The sequence below is a fragment of the Erpetoichthys calabaricus genome, chromosome 16 (genome assembly GCF_900747795.2).
Source record: "Erpetoichthys calabaricus chromosome 16, fErpCal1.3, whole genome shotgun sequence".
Lineage (NCBI taxonomy): Eukaryota > Metazoa > Chordata > Cladistia > Polypteriformes > Polypteridae > Erpetoichthys > Erpetoichthys calabaricus.
Genome location: NC_041409.2, coordinates 12,482,662 through 12,499,985, shown reverse-complemented (window position 1 = coordinate 12,499,985; position 17,324 = coordinate 12,482,662). Strand labels below are relative to the sequence as shown.

Sequence of the window (17,324 nt, the reverse complement as noted above, 5' to 3'; positions counted from 1 at the left end):
TTGCAGAATTCTCATATTTGTGGTTTATAATGCACTAGCTTAAACTACTGTCGTAGAGAAAAAAGTTCTCTCTAAATAAGGCAGTCCTGGAGCTCAGAAGGAAGTGCAGAAAAACTTTTTTATGCAGCAATGTAACAAAGAGACTTGACCATGGTGCAAGTGCCCAAACCAGAAAGTGCATATCATCTATGCAAAATACTCTCCTCTTACCAGTTCTTCCCACCATTACCTACTGTCTATCACCTTACTAAAACTAGCCATCATTTTACTGAAACTTACTCATTGAACAATTATACAATTTAAGTCTGGAAGACCCATATATGGAATATCGAGCTGCTTAAAATGAAATATGTCACTCTCAAACAAGCATCTGTCAAGTTTGAAGTCTTAAGCAGCTGCCTTTCTTAAACAATAGCCGCCTTGTTTTTTTCACAGTGCACATTATATCATATTAGTGATTGAGCAAGCAAGTGAAAAAGCAGGGCCAGCCTGCTGCATGCAAAAGCAAGTTTAGCTTTAAAGTCATCTTTTCATTCTGGCTTATAACAAGAGCTATAGTTTTACTTATCTACTCTCTCTCTCTCTCTCTCTCTCTCTCTCTGTGTCTGTCTGTCTGTCTGTCTGTCTGTCTCTCTCTCTCTCTCTCTCTCTCTCTACATATATATATATAAATAAAATCTTAAGCCTAAAAGTGCAACGATTTTGTGCAATGATTTTATGTCACTTATTTGTCATACTTTAAATCGGCTTATTTTAAAACCTACATATATATGTTTGGTATCATTCTTTTCAGAATTTATCGAACTTTAAAGTGATGTTGTTAGATTTTCAGATTCTTATTCCGTTTTTAAATTATAAACTAAAAAATATGAAGAACTCGCATCCCGCAAGACGAACGTTTGTGCCAAAACTTTTAACCATGCTTGGGGCCAGAAACAAAAGACAAAGAGTAGGACAGCTGCTGTACAGGCTTTTAAATGTTCGAAGCGCCGCGCAACATGCAGATCATGCAGCACGGCAGCAGCAGCAGCAAGCTTGCAGCTGATCAAGCAAAGAGGAGGTAAAAAAAAAACTGTATTTGTTTGCCATTGTACCACCGTTTAAGGGGGGGGGGGGGGGCGGAAAGAGCGACCGCGTCTCCTTAGGGTGCATTCAGCCTCCCTCTTCACAACACGAGCGGCAGAGATGTGAAGAGGCTGGCACATAGTGCAGGCAAGGGGGGGTTGTTGAGCAAAGCGAGCAGGGGGGACCCCCTAGTTACTGTATAAAAGTCATTTTATAGTGATTAAAAGTACAATACTACAAGGCTTATAATAACAGTTTATGGCCATCTTTATTTCTTGAAATTTAAAAATCAAGTTACAATATTTTAAATAACTAGCCATGTAAAGACAATGGGCCCCTGTTATAGTGGCATCAGTTAAGCGGATGTATCAGAAGTACTGTGTAACTAATTGAGTATTTTTCTGTATATGATATTTGTTATTATTTTTTTAAACCAGGGGGGCTAAGATTATTAGTTCTCTTGAGATCATCACTCTTTAATGTGCTAGACACAGTTACCCATAAGTAAATCATTCATGCCATAGATCAATTCTGGCTTTTCCTAGTAACTGACCATGGCTTTTGTTGATGTTCACTGGAAAACACAATTTTACAGTAAACTGTATTCTTTTGAATTGAAACAGGTAATTATTAGGAATAATGGGAATTTGGGGTACAAATATAATATCACCCTGTAGCACATCCTGTAAAAAGGGTGCAAGCTTTGATCTGTAATTTTGTACAGTTACAATGTTTTATAGAGTTTAGATCAAAAGCAGTATACACTGAATCATGATTTGTTTTGACTTGTAATATACAGCATTGTCACAATGTGGTCTGACCTGCAAGGAGACAGCTCCCAACCAAGGGCCTTGTCACACACCCCTTTCTTCAAAGTATTTGTACTGTAAATAGGAGTGATTGACAGTCCAAGGGGCACAACAATACATTCCCCAACTATCATCACAAGTGTATGCATTTCATACTGCATCACAAGGAATAAGAAGAAGCAGACAGATTAGTGAGTACTACATATATCCAGGGATGAGTTTTGCTCAGCACACTTTTTTGAGCTATGCAAGACTGCATAAAGCTACAGACCCATTTCTGTGTTTAATTACTTCCCAGCGGTCAGCAAAAAAAGGATGCCATGCCTAAGAATAGCCCATTCACCACAATATTACAGTAATCCCTCCTCCATCGCGGGGGTTGCATTCCAGAGCCACCCGCGAAATAAGAAAATCCGCGAAGTAGAAACCATATGTTTATATGGTTATTTTTATATATTTTAAGCCCTTATAAACTCTCCCACACTATTATAAACATTTCCCGCACAATTATACAGCATAAACCCTTTGTATTCTCTTCGATATTAGGTAAGATTCGTTGAAATTATGTATGTAAACACAGTTTACATACAGTAAAATCTAAATATTATTTTAAAGATATCGAGCGTCTCCGATATCAATACGTTACAGCCATTACAACAGACAGGCCACCAGCAATAAATACGTACAATGCAAGAAAAATTGTATACAGTAAAATGTGTGTACAGCGACACTATGTACATGTAATAAGTACTGTACGGAAATAATTAATTATGGTTACTCACCAACAATGACACGACGACTTGTCCGATAACGATGAGTTTAATTTTACTGCACAACAAAGGAGAGCGTTACAGCTCTTCTAAAGGAGCCTCTTCAGGCGACTGTTTAGCACCGCCGTTGTTCTTCTTCCAGCACTCTTCAATCCAAATCCCTAAAGCAGATTCCATCCAGACTACTGCCTTATCACGTCCACTTGCAACTCGTTTTGCGCCCTGATTAAAGGACACTGCGGCCGTAGATCTTATATGCGTTTCCTCCTTTTTAAATAAAAAGAATCGTGGACTCATTGATGCTGTAATTGTGTCCTGCAGCGGTGTAGCTGTTTCCTTCCTTCAACATATCCAAAACTTTTACCTTTTCTGCAATCCTGAAGCATTAGCAGTAACGTGCATTAATTCTGAATGAGTGAGATGAGACTTCCTGGTTAATGCAGCACTCCGTTGCTGAGCCAATCAGCAGCACACAGGAACTTAACTGCGTGTTCTGATTGGGTAGCTTCTCAGCCATCCGCCAATAGCGTCCCTTGTTTGAATTCAAATGCGTCCCTTGTTTGAATTTAAATGGGCAAATCAACTGAGGAAGCACACGTACTGTAGACCGCAGACATCCGCGAAGCAGTGAAAAATCCGCGATATATATTCACATATGCTTACATTGTGAAGCCGCGAAAGACGAAGCGCGATATAGCGAGGGATCACTGTATTACTAAGAAATATTGACATTTGTCAAATCAGTTTATTTTTTCTTTTATGTCACCAAATTTCAATCAAATCAATTAAAGCATTGTTGAAATTTTGGGGTATTTAGTTTTCTGTCTTAGGGAGGATTTTACCCCTCAGTATTAATTAACAACATATCAAAATGTCCTTTCTTAGTGGATGCCTACTACCCTACATGTTCAATCCTGACAAATTTCTGCTTTTTAACTAAACATGAAATAATGGTTTTATAAGATTTACATTGGGTGTGACAAGGATGGATAGGATTAGAAATGAGTATATTAGAGGGTCAGCTCAGGTTGGATGGTTGGGAGACAAAGTCAGAGAGGTGAGATTGCGTTGGTTTGGACATGTGCAGAGGAGACATGCTGGGTATATTGGGAGAAGGATGCTAAGGATAGAGCTGCCAGGCAAGAGAAAAAGAGGAAGGCCTAAGAGAAGGTTTAGATAGATAGATAGATAGATAGATAGATAGATAGATAGATAGATAGATAGATAGATAGATAGATAGATAGATAGATAGATAGATACATACATACATACATACATACATACATACATACATACATACTTTATTAATCCCAATGGGAAATTCACATTCTTCAGCAGCAGCATACTGTTACAATAACGTTTAACGTTTACCCCCCCCCCCCCCCCCCCCCCCCCCGGATGGAATTAGAGAGTCGTATAGTTTGGGAGAGGAACGATCTCCTCAGTCTGTCAGTGGAGCAGGACAGTGACAGCAGTCTGTCGCTGAAGCTGCTCTTCTGTCTGGAGATGATACTATTAAGTGGATGCAGTGGATTCTCCATAATTGATAGGAGCCTGCTGAGCGCCCTTCGCTCTGCCACAGATGTTAAACTGTCCAGCTCCATGCCAACAATAGAGCCTGCCTTCCTCACCAGTTTGTCCAGGCGTGAGATTATGAGATTATGGATGTGGTGAGAGAGGACATGCAGGTGATGGGTGTTAACAGAACAAGATGAAGAGGACAGAAAGATATGGAAGAAGATGATCCGCTGTGGCAACCCGTAACGGGAGCAGTCGAAAGAAGAAGAAGGAAATAATGGTTTTATAGATTATTGAGTGAGGAACTACATACAACTAATGAAAAGTGCAAAAGGAAATTGTGTGAATGGTGTAAACAAATGAGAATCATTACCATCTGGCAATGATAATATATAATCAAATATTATGTATATATATCGATATTAAAAAAAAATATTATATAATATACTGTGTAATCAAATATCACAGTTTTCCTGCTCATTACCCTTTTAAATTCAAAAGAATATACTTTCCTGTAAGATTGTGTTTTGCAATTATTATTACAATGCCTTGAGCATGGGAAAGGCACTACATAAATAAAATATATTATCATTATTATTAATATCAACTAAAGCCAAGTCACTAGAAAAAGCAGAAAAAAGCAGGAATTGTTCTAATGCAGTAATGTTTTACTTATGGCCAATTGCGTATACAGTAATCCCTCGCTATATCGCGCTTCGCCCTTCGCGGCTTCACTCCATCGCGGATTTTATATGTAAGCATATTTAAATATATATCGCGGATTTTTCGCTGCTTCGCGGGTTTCTGAGGACAATGGGTCTTTTCATTTCTGGTACATGCTTCCTCAGTTGGTTTGCCCAGTTGATTTCATACAAGGGATGCTATTGGCAGATGGCTGAGAAGCTACCCAGCTTACTTTTCTTTCTCTCTCTCTTGCGCTGACTATCTGTGATCCTGACGTAGGGGGTGTGAGCAGGGGGGCTGTTCGCACACCTAGACGATACGGACGCTCGTCTAAAAATGCTGAAAGATTATCTTCACGTTGCTACCTTCTGTGTGCAGCTTTTAAGTATGCTGCACGGTGCTTCGCATACTTAAAAGCTCAAAGGGCACGTATTGATTTTTTTATCTGTCTCGCTCTGCTCCTGACGGAGGGGGTGTGAGCTGCCGCCTTCAACAGCTTTGTGCCGTGGTGCTTCGCATACTTAAAAGCAAACAGCCCTATTGATTTATTTGCTCCTTTGAAGAGGAAGATATGTTTGCATTCTTTTAATTGTGAGACTGAACTGTCATCTCTGTCTTGTCATGGAGCACAGTTTAAACTTTTGAAAAAGAGACAAATGTTTGTTTGCAGTGTTTGAATAACGTTCCTGTCTCTCTACAACCTCCTGTGTTTCTGCGCAAATCTGTGACCCAAGCATGACAATATAAAAATAACCATATAAACATATGGTTTCTACTTCGCGGATTTTCTTATTTCGCGGGTGGCTCTGGAACGCAACCCCCGCGATGGAGGAGGGATTACTGTAGTATGTTCAAGAGTGAGCAACTCCAGTGACTTAATAATATTAGTATTATTACATATTATTTTAATGATGCTGTTATTCAAAGCAACTTAGAATATATGAGATAAAATTGGTTACATTTCTTCAGTTTTTCAAACTGGAGCACAGGCAAGTGAAGTGACTTGCTCATCGTCACACATTGTCAGTAGCAAGAATTCAATCCACAATCCCAGGTTTTGAAGTCCACGGATTTAACCACTACAACAAACTGCCAGCCAATAATACTAGCGCTTAGTTAAAACAAAGAAAAACTCCAAATATTGTATACAGAAAATCACCCGATTACCCAACAGCACACTCTCCCCGGCCACCTCCTCCAGCTCCTCTGGGAGGACCCCAAGGCGTTCCCAGGCCAGCCGGGAGATATAATCCCTCCAGCGTGTCCTGGGTCTGCCCCATGGCCTTCTCCCAGTGGGACATGCCCAGAACACCCCCCCAGGAAGGTGTCCAGGGGGCATCCTGACCAGATGCCCGAACCACCTCAGCCGACTCCTCTCAATGCGGAGGAGCAGCGACTCTACTCCGAGTCTCCCCCAGATAACTGAACTCACCCTATCTCTAAGGGAAAGTCCAGCCACCTTGCAGAGAAAACTCATTTCGTCCGCTTGTCCCCATGATCTTGCTCTTTCAGTCACTACCCAAAACTCGTGGCCATAGGTGAGGGTAGGAACGTAAATCGACTGGTAAATCGACAGCCTCACCTTTTGGCTCAGCTCTCTCTTCACCACGACAGATCATTGCAGAGCCCACGTTACTGCGGATGCCACACCGATCCGTCTGTCGACCTCCCACTCCATTCTTCCCTCACTTGTGAACAAGACCCGAGATACCTGAACTCCTCCACCTTGAGGCAGTACTGTGTTCCCAACCCAGAGAGAGCATTTCACCCTTTTTCCGGCTGAGAACCATGGCCTCGGATTTAGAGGTGCTGACTCTCATCCCCGCCGCTTCACACTTGGCTGCGAACCGCTCCAGTGAGAGCTGGAGGTCACTGTCCGATGAAGCCAACAGAACCACATCATCCGCAAATAGCAGAGACGAGATTCTGAGGTCACCGAACAAGACCCCCTCCGTTCCTTGGCTGCGCCTAGAAATTCTGTAATGGGAGTCTGATTTATTTAATGTGTTTATTATGTCCATAGTTTAACTTAATTAAATTTCATTGTAATTGTTATCTACTTCTGTTGCATTCTTAAGTGTCTCAAGATGTTGCAATTTGATTCAGTTCTCTAATAAAAGTGCATTATAATTATAAGCCAGGAGTATTCATTTCTAATCCTGACGATTTACCAGCTTTTGCATTCCAGTTTCTTAATTTGTGTAATTAATTGGTTAACATTTTATGTGAAAGTCTTTTGGAGCTCTTGTAATATTAAACTGTGAATGTTAGTGACTTAACATCAAATGCATTCTTGGTCTTTGCATTTTTTGTTGCTATCTGTAATAGCTATCTGTAAAATCTGGTGATATAGAGTACGTATGTTAAATGCATATGCACTGGCTATGCCAGTCTTTGTCCAGAGTTTTTGAGAAAGGTATTTATCTCTTCTCTAATTTTCTTCATAATTTCATTTTTTGCCCGTGAATGTTTAAATCTTAAACCAAAATCTTGTAAATTAAAGGGGCCAAGAGTGAATAAATATCACAAAATTAAGATGCTTGTATTTATTAAATACTTATGAAGCCTCCACAGCCCTTGGTAAAAAGGAAATTGCATCTAAAGACTCAATTGTTGGTCACACCGTTTGTAGCAGCAATAACTCCCTATGTGATAATTTGTAATTGCTTTTGTAAATACATAATTGACTCAAATTTTCCCAAAACTTCAAGGTAGGATTTATTTGTTTATTTATAGAATGTTGAATGTCTGTCATCTGAGCTAGTAATTAAGACTCAAGTATTCCATTTTTCAAATACCTACTATTTTAAATATAATCAAACATTGGCTAAATTTGCATTTCAGTGTGAGGCACATGATAGTTGCATATAGACCAATACCCATAATGCACTTCAGACAGAGGGCCTCTTCATACTGTCTTGCACTTGTGAACATAGTGTAAAGAAATCCAGGTAACATTTGCATATTCAAAAATTACAGGTCAGGTTCATGACTAATCTAAGAGATACACATACTGTAGTTCTAGTAGCTGGCAGCCATTATTCTTTATGTAAGTGTAGATCACATAATGTTAGGGCTAGTCCCTAATTGGTATAAAGTGCAGCACTTTGAGTCTTTGGATGTTTCACAAATGGTGCAGTTGAATGTACTAAGTCATGGTAGTTTTGTCTGTGCACTGTGCTGCTTGTGCCCGCTTATATCTCTTTGATAGCAAAAGTGGTCACATGTATCCTCTGACTTGAAGTTGCAGTGTTTTGGCTTTGCCATTTCAAGAATTAGTTGAAGTTCTTCTCTGTGTAACGTCTAAATCCAGCTTTTGAAGTTCATATACCTGGCCTTCCAATCTGCCTCCTCCAGCTGACAGGGAGAATAGCATCAACAAGAGATTGTTTTTATTTTTTTTAATGTTTTTTTGTCAACGTCTATATAGGTATATAGAATTCATTTTTTGTGTTAACGAAAACCAGGTTAGAATGTTTTCTTTATTGAGATTATGCCTAATATAGTATCAGACATTTTTGGCAATTCAATACTTGTCTTTATTTTTTGTTCTTTCATGCTTGGTGCTTTCAGATGTTTTTTTCTTAGGTTCTAAGAATAATAATGAATCTATTTTAAAGATAAAACAGTGGTTCAATTTTTACTGTCCATTTACAGGACTTACATTTGCCTTTTATTTTTAACTAACAGAAATTTGACCAGAGGCATTGGTAGATTCAGAGAAATTCTGAGAGCTGTTGAGACAAGAACTACACAGAACCTGAGAATGGTGAGCATGCAGTTGTTTTCATCGTATCTTCCGCATTAGAATACTGCATAAGCGGCTAGCAGGGATAGGGAGACCTGGTATTCTGTTAAAGCAGGTCAGTGTTCAATTGCCATAGTTTTTTTATTTAATAACATTGTTCAGTGTCAGTTTATTATATACACTGCATTCATGAATTGGTTATAGAAATATTAGTTTTAACAAAATACATTTTTTTCTTTAGTATTACATTTAATTAGCAGTGCATTATATTTTTTTATTTTAAAAAGCATATATATTTTTTCAGGTTTTTTCCTGCTTTTAACCAGAATACCAGTGATAAAGACAACATTAAGTGAAGTTCTTTTATTTCAGGACCCATAAGCAGTGTTATCTAGTGATACAGTAAATTGTCTTAAAAATGCACATTTTTGGTTTTGATCCTGCTACTGGCCTTTATTTTAATTTTATGTGTGTTTTTACTGCATAAACTGATTAGCCGCATCATTAAAAACTGACAGGTAAGTGAATAACATTGATTATCTCATTACAGTGGCATCTGTCAATGGTGGGATATATTAGGTAGCAAGTGAACAGTCAGTTATTGAAGGTCATGTGTTGGAAGGAAGAAAAATGGGCAAGCATAATATGGATCTGAGTGAATTTTACAAAGGCCAAATTGGATCAGAGCATCTCCAAAACAACAGGTCTTGTGGGGTGTTCCTATTATACAGTGGTCAGAACCTACCAAATGTAGTCCAAGGAAGGCGACAGGGTCACGGTCACACAAGACTCATTGACATGATAGGGGATTGAATGCTGTGGTCCAGTCCCACAGAAGAGCTTCTGCAGAACACATTGCTGAAAAACCTAATGTGGGCCATGAGAGAAAGGCATCAGAGCACACAGTAGATCTCAGCATTCTGCATTTTGGGCTGCTTCGCCGCATACTGGTCACAGTGCCCATGCTGACCCTGGTCCACTGTGAAAAGCATGTGAACATCAGAACTGGTCCATGGAGAATTGGAAAAAGATGGCCTGGTCTGACAAGTCATGTTTTCTTTGAAATCATGTGACTGGCCTGGTTCATGTGCACCTGGAGAAGGGATAGCAGCATGATGCACTATGAGAAGAAGCCAAGCAGAGACAGTGTGATGCTCTGGATAACATTCAGCTGGGAAAACTTGGGTCCTGGCATTCATGTGAAAGTTATTTTGACATGAACCACCTACCTAAAGATTGTTGCAGATCACATACACTTTTTTCACGGAAACAGTATTTCTATGATGGCAGTGGCATCATTAGAAGGATAATGTGTCCTGCCACACTAAAAAATAAATTAGGGATGGTTTAAGGAACATGACAGAGAGTTAAAGGTTTTGACTTGGGTTCCAAATTTCCCATCCATCACCTAAACTATCTCCTGCTAATGTCTTGATGCCAGATATTTTGAATTGCATAGGGATTTATTTTAAGATACAGTGGAATCTCAGTTTGCAAGTAACTTGGTTTATGAGTGTTTTTGCAAGACGAGCTACAATTTTTAATAAATTTTGACTTGATAAACGAGCGAGGTCTTGCAATACAAATAGTATGTATACGCTTTGTCTGCTGAGCGTCATGTGATCACAACTGAGCTGATGGTTCTTCTCTCTCTCTCTCGCTGCGGAATTGTGGGCAATCGTCTCCCATTCTCCGTCTGAGTCGGCGTGCCTCACTCATATAGTCAACATCCGTATGAGCGTATACTATTTACTACAGCATTGTGACTGTGTGTGTGTGCTATGACGTACGAGTCCCCGTCGTGCACCCCCCAAAACATGAAGCTGAGTCTCAGTACTTTAGCAGCACCAGCTTTATTCAGCTTGAAACAGCAACAGCGTGGTTATTTATTGTAGCGGGATCTGCCGCTCTCCTATACACAGACACAGCAGTCAGGCAGGGTCGTGGCCAAGTAGTACTGTGCCCTGCACATTTATAATGTTCCTTGTTCTTTGTATCACCCATCGACGGCAGACGCTTATAGCATGTTCACTTTTAACGGCAAATTGCTACAGCGCTGGGAGACTGCGATTGCTTGGGGACGCTCTTCCGCGTGTCGTCCCGTTGGTGGAATCCCACAAGAGTTTAGAAACTCACTCCCACCAGCCATGATTCTTTTCAAAGGGTAAAGTGCAGGTTAATTTGTTTTATGTATTTTTACTTTATATTTTGTATTAATCATTTTTTATATGAATAGTTTTGGGTTGTGGAACGAATCATATGAGTTTCCATTATTTCTTATGGGAAATTCACTTTGATATACGAGTGCTTTGGACTGCGAGCACGTTTCCGGAACGAATTATGCTCGTAAACCGAGGTTCCACTGTACTTGGAAATGAATTTCAGATCTGTGAAAATGCATCTCAGGCATTCAAAATAGTCTGATTTTTTTGATATTTTCAGATATCTAAGATAACATTTTAGATATTTTATATTAATTTCCTGATGTCTTAAAAGTTGGTTTATACTACATTTCACATACTTTAAAAAGTGGTGTAGGGGTATCTATAATTTTATATGAAAATATATGCAATACATTTTTAAAAATATTCTTTGAATATAGAGCAAATTATTTCATGATACCCAAATATAATTTTCGGGTAGGGATGTCACAAGAATCAATATTTCAGTACAAATTCAGTACGAAAAATCCACCAATGGTAATGGTACTACATTTTTCACAGTATCAGTTTCACAATATCGGTAGTACCAAGAAAGTCAGTCCAAATTACTTTGAAAGGCACAACACATGATAAAAACGTCAGTAATAACTGCATATATAAATGGCTTATAGTGTTTGTTGCTACAGTACCACTTCAACACATATTGGAAAACAGCTGGAGAATTTTCAACATCTGAGTTCAGGAATCATACTTGTTATTTATTTAAAAAAAAACAAAAAGCAAGACACATACAGGCTCACATTATTTCCACTTTTACCCCTATTATGAAATTAGTTCAGATAGAGATTTGTATGTTCTTTGAGAGCAAAAATAACGTTATCGGTCAAATGAATTATAATCATTTAACTTCTATTGTCACGCATTTGTAAAAGGAGAGATGAAAAGATAACGAGATTAATCACTTTTAAACACAGTCCTGATATATGAACCGGAGCCTACACATTCATTCTCTGATTGTAGTGAGCACTTCTACAAATGTTCATCAGTCCTAGGCATCTGTTCCTTTGGCAGTTCAAGGGTTGCAGATCGAGGAAGGGGGTATCACATGCATTCCACATTTACGGATATAGAGCTGTGGGGTGTGGGATGTGGAAGGTCTGGCAGCATTAATAACGGTTGCAGCAAGTAAACAAAGACGCAAGATTCAAGCAAAGTGGCTAATGGGCTGTGTATACCAGTGATGATATAAGTTGCTTCATTTCTCAATAGCAAAATGCAATTTATTTTAGTGTTTCAATGCTTCATGGGACAGAGCACTTTCATTTAAATATGACACATACTGTGTTAACAGAGACGCACAATTGCCGAAACTTGCGATTAGCACAACAAGCAAAACAGCACACTTTGTTGCTAAACAGAAATCTTTAAAACACTGAATTTGCATCATTAATCTGAAGGCTAACTCATTAGTTTGTTTCTAAATCACACAGGAAGTTTTAAAGTTGGGGACAAATGTAAAAGAGAAGGGAGAGATTTGGATAATTAAAGCACAGTGAGTTTCTGACATTTGAAATTTGAAATAATTTGACTCATTCCATTAAATGCTACTCTTTAGTAATATTTTTTAAATCAGCTAATGATGCAAATTTAAATCTTACATTAGCAAATGTTTCAAACCTAATAGGTTGGTTTCACTGATAAACCAGACTTTAAAAGCATGTTGTTGTAAAAACAGCTTTAAAGAGTTGGTGTTGAAATAGAAATATCCTGATTTATCTTGGGATTCACTAATTCAACAGTAGATAAATAATAATATTTGAATTTTTATACCTAGAATAGATTTTTAGGCAGCATTTTTCAGTTACTGGAATGTGCAGATGCTAAGATGCTTCGGGTCGTCCATGATGATATTATTCTTTATAAACCCTATGCTGAAATCCTTCCCTAAGATAATAACCCCCTGTTTTCCCATCTCTACCAAATTTTAAAATTCAAGCCCTACATTGTATTTTGATATTTATGAATGCCGAGTACTTGTTTGCTTAGATGATAACTGGGTAGCAACTCGATAGATAGGGCCAGTATTTTAAAGCTGTTGTTACAGTTAGTAGGTTATATATTTTATATTGTATTACAGAAAAGGGCACAATACTCTTGACTTTAATAATGGTGGTACTTTTTTAAATAAGCCACTGAAAAGGGATTTCTGTTTTTGCTATTGGCATCGAATAGGCATCGAGTACTGTAAAATTTCACTGATATTGGTATTGAATACAAAAATTCTGCTGCCGTGACATCCCTAATTTTTGGATATCTAAAATACAAAGATGTCTCTAATGTTTTCCAGAAATCCTATAATGCATTTTGAAATATTTTAAAATGGACAACAAGTCTTGATAAAAGAATGAGAAATTTAACAGGAAGTGCTAAAAAAAAAAAAAGGGAATTGCAGATATCTGAAAATGTATTCTGGATCAATTTAAAGTACAGTATATTGAAATGTATCTCAGATCTTTGAAATGTACATGAAGTTATTTTGAGATATCCTGAAATTTATTTGAGGTATCTCAGAATATACAGTATTATAGATATCTTAAAATGTAAAAAATAATTTATTTTTTATATCGCTATCTGATTTCATTTTATTACTACAAGCATTGCAAAATACATTTCAAAAGATGTTTGCATTGCCATCGTTAACTCTGAATATTCCCAAAAGGGTTTAGCAGATGGATCGGTTGAAATTGGCTTATATTATATTATATTTATCTTAATGCTGGGTCTAGGACAAAAGCTGTTACTAGTGACAAAGCAAGGGCATGTGCTAGGTCTGTATAGTATACAGCCAGGTCACTGTAAGCGTTCCCATTTGAAAGGCAGCAAGACAAGATTACTTTTAAAAAAGAGGAAACATGAACATTCTATGAAGAAGATATTAAAGCCTAGTGAAGCGTGTATTTCAACAATAAAAAAGTGAGTAACATTATGTAACGGTATCCATTGTTTCCACAGACCATTGCCAGGCAGTTGGGCAGAAATTTTATTGAGAGGTAATGTGTGAACAGAGCTACTGGAATCCCCTGGAGGACCCCCCCTCATCATTCTCCGCTTGATGATCCTCTAAGGCAAACATCAACACTAAAGATTATGCTCTTAGTAGAAGACCAAAGGTGTATTCTGGAGAAAAGTATGTTTTCTATTTTGGTAATCTTGTGTTTAATATGTGCTTAAATCCAAGGTTTCTGAGTGGGGTTTAAGATGAAGAAAACAGTGAAATGAATTCAGCACACGGTTAGTGCAGTTAGAAATTGTTATTTGCATGTTGTGCATGTAGAAATATGTTTTTTGCGAGTAGTCTGTAATATACTATACTTCCACTACTACATACCCTCATACATTATAGTGTGTGCGCTAGAGGAATTGGCTAGGTCAATATCAAACAGTAAGAAGAACAACACCAAAAAAATCTTAAAAGAAATTAAGCCAACATCAATTAATTTGAAATGTGAACTTCATGGTTTAAAAATGTTCGTCACCTATTCTGTTACACTGGTTTAGCTGCAATACATTGAGTTCCTTGTTAAAAACCTATGGTTTCCTTCAATTGGGCAGATACAATTTAGATTAAATACTGTTATGACTATACGAGTTTCAGATCTGCAACTGCATGCCAGTTCATAAAAGGGGAGTAAGGGCCAATAGGGACGGTCACACACAGAACCCCAAACATGCCCCCCCACCCTAAAACACCCAAATACAATCCCACTTCACATATTTTTAACATCATCAAGGACCCCCCCCAAAACAAAATATTGTCTCAATAAAAGCTCACTTCCTAGCCCTGTTCACCCCATGAGGCAGCCCTCAAAACCATCACCATAAAAGTGAGAAGAATGTGAAGATACCAAAACTCGGTATAGGGCAGACTGTTCTCCCATTAACTATTCCTCACAGAACTACAGAATACCATTGCTGAGATGGAAAAACCCATTCAGAAAATGACTAACTGAACTAGGCAGTATAGTGGTGTGATTAAATAGAAGCAACCTCAAGGAAAAACAGCATAATTGAATGGCTTTATGTTTACCAAGCAAAACTGATTATTTGTCCAGCTCCATTCTTCCCATTAATTATAATAATGGTATCATCCTATAAGGATACTTTCAGCAACAGGAACTGATCACTTCATTAGCTTCTTCCAGTTTTAATGTAGAAATTTATCTCGTCAATCATTCATATCCATTGCACATGAATTTATTAAGTCAAACACCATTTTCATGTTTTTTAAATTATTAAGGGGCCATACATTGTATGTAACTCTAAAGTAAATTCAAATATTGCAAATAATAAAACTCGCAAATGAATATATGTATTAACTAGTTGATTACCCAGTGGCTTTGCTCACTGTGTGCAAGGGAAAAAAAATAAAATGTAGTCTATAAGTTATTAAACAGTAAAACATTAACATTTTAGAAGTAAAGATACATTGAGCACTACTGGAGTGGTTTCGGGTAAACTACATTTTAAAGGCGCTATAACACAACAGGTAAGTAGTAGATGCCTTACAATACATTTTCTATGTGATCGTCCAAATTTCTGCCTGACAACATTGCACTACGTGCCTGTGATTTACTTGTTAAAATAATTAATCACAAAAGCAACCTTGAATGTTGTGGGGTTTTAGTGACCTGAACTCACCTTAAGGGGCAGTAAGTAGTCGTGCAGGACAATTTACAAACAGAGTCCTGCTTCGATGGCGCCGATTACGCTCATTCGCAAAGATTTCCTCTCTCCCAGGAGCCGACGGGGGACTTGAAGTGTCACAAACAGTGCGAGAAGAGAGGACGCTGCCTGAAACTGCGAAGCTCTCGAGCTCGGCGGAGGCAGCCCGACATTCTGTGCCTCCCAGCATCCCACTTTGTTCTCACGACCCCTCGGCAGCTGAAGACGGTCTCGTCTTCACATTATTTACAGCTCGGTGCAGTTAAAAAGTAGAAAGACACAAAGCTGTTTTCCTCATCTCTTCTACTATCAAGTACTGCCAACTAAAAAAAAAAGTTACAATGTGGGCAGTTTTAGCGACAGTCACGTGGACGAATAAATAAAACTGCTCTGTCAGAACGCACCTGGCGGCGGATGGCTCAGCGCTGTAGTCCAGACAGGAGGGGTGGGAGAGGGGCGACGCGAGGCGCACACAAATAATAACAATTCGTAAAGACGATATCAAAATGGCGTCCATAAACGAAGTGATTAGTTCCTGTATTATAATATGTTCTGTGGTCATATGTAATTTCCATATCGTGTGGACATACGTAATTTCTGTTTCAAACGCGAAAAGAATTTTATATATATAGATAGTGGACTGTTAACTGTTATATAGACAGAAAACACGGTTTTTTGTGTTGAAGTTCTTCAATAATGTATTGTAATAGTTGATTTACAAAGACTTTCATAGATATGGAAAGGGTCTAGTCTGAGTTTACATTTGATACAGGTCGGCGTTTTAAGTGAATTGAGGGGGGTTAACTTAAGCTGTACACTTTAGTGTTTAACATTGACATGCAAGCTCATAACAATTAAAAGGGTCAAAAAGGACCAACTTCCCCTTTATGTTTTTAATTTTGGTTTCTCATTTTCTTTAAAGAGTAGCACACTGCTTAAATATGCAGTAGAGTACTGCTATGTTTCAAAGGTATTCATTTTTTTTCAATTTCAGCATATTTTGTCCTCAGGAGAACACAGAGGAAGCATTGCTTCTACTCCTAATTAGTGAGTCTATGGTAAGCTAAAACAAACTTGTTTTTTTATACATTTATTCATTTAGAAAGAACATACCAGTTTACTAGCCATGCTTTTTGCTTGTTCTAAACAGCTTTTTACTGTGCTTAAAATATACAGTATAGCCTTGATTTACTGGTAACAGGCATTTATTTGTTTCAGCTGTTTCACTGTCTAAAGCACTGAGCAATATATTTAGAGATACAGTAGATATGGCTTAATTATTTGAGTGCTAGGCAGCAGTGTATTAAGTGCTATGAAATGTAATGTGTGTTGTTCTTTTTCAAGCAGTTTTATTGAAATGTCATATCTCATTATATCTCGTTTTTTTTTCCACTTTCTTTCAGGCTAAACAGAGATGCTGTATTAAGCAGAATACCAGAGCATAACAATGACCGCATTATTAGTTTACAGAGTGCATCTATTGTGTATGATCTCTTAACAATAGCACTCGGTAGAAGAGGGCAATATGAAAATGCTGTCAGAGGTAATACATTCAATAAAGGCAGTAACCTTAGGTTTGTGTTTACTTCTTCTGATACTGGTTATATTTCACCTTACTTTAGAAAATGGATCTTCTTGAAATACATGAATTTATGATAGATTTGTATTAGATTTCCATCATTATTTTAAATGGTTAGTAAACAGATGGCAATTTGTTATTCTTCTCTTTTGTCAGAATTCACACATCAGGGAAGATAAAACATATCCAAAACATCTTTGAATAGCTCACATTTTTTAACATAAAATTAACGTTGAGCTAAATAATTATTCTTTATTACATCTTTCA

General features: G+C 37.8%; 1 protein-coding gene across 1 annotated transcript in view; it reads left to right on the top strand.

Annotated features, from left to right (window-relative positions):
* The window catches only part of ttc7b (tetratricopeptide repeat domain 7B), a 204,523-nt gene that overhangs the window by 93,516 nt on the left and 93,683 nt on the right, over positions 1–17,324 (top strand). The window contains 8 exon segments of the mRNA XM_051920188.1: positions 8,537–8,615; positions 13,769–13,786; positions 13,788–13,808; positions 13,810–13,845; positions 13,847–13,886; positions 13,889–13,943; positions 16,473–16,537; positions 16,884–17,014. Coding sequence (XP_051776148.1) covers positions 8,537–8,615; positions 13,769–13,786; positions 13,788–13,808; positions 13,810–13,845; positions 13,847–13,886; positions 13,889–13,943; positions 16,473–16,537; positions 16,884–17,014 — 445 coding nt within the window.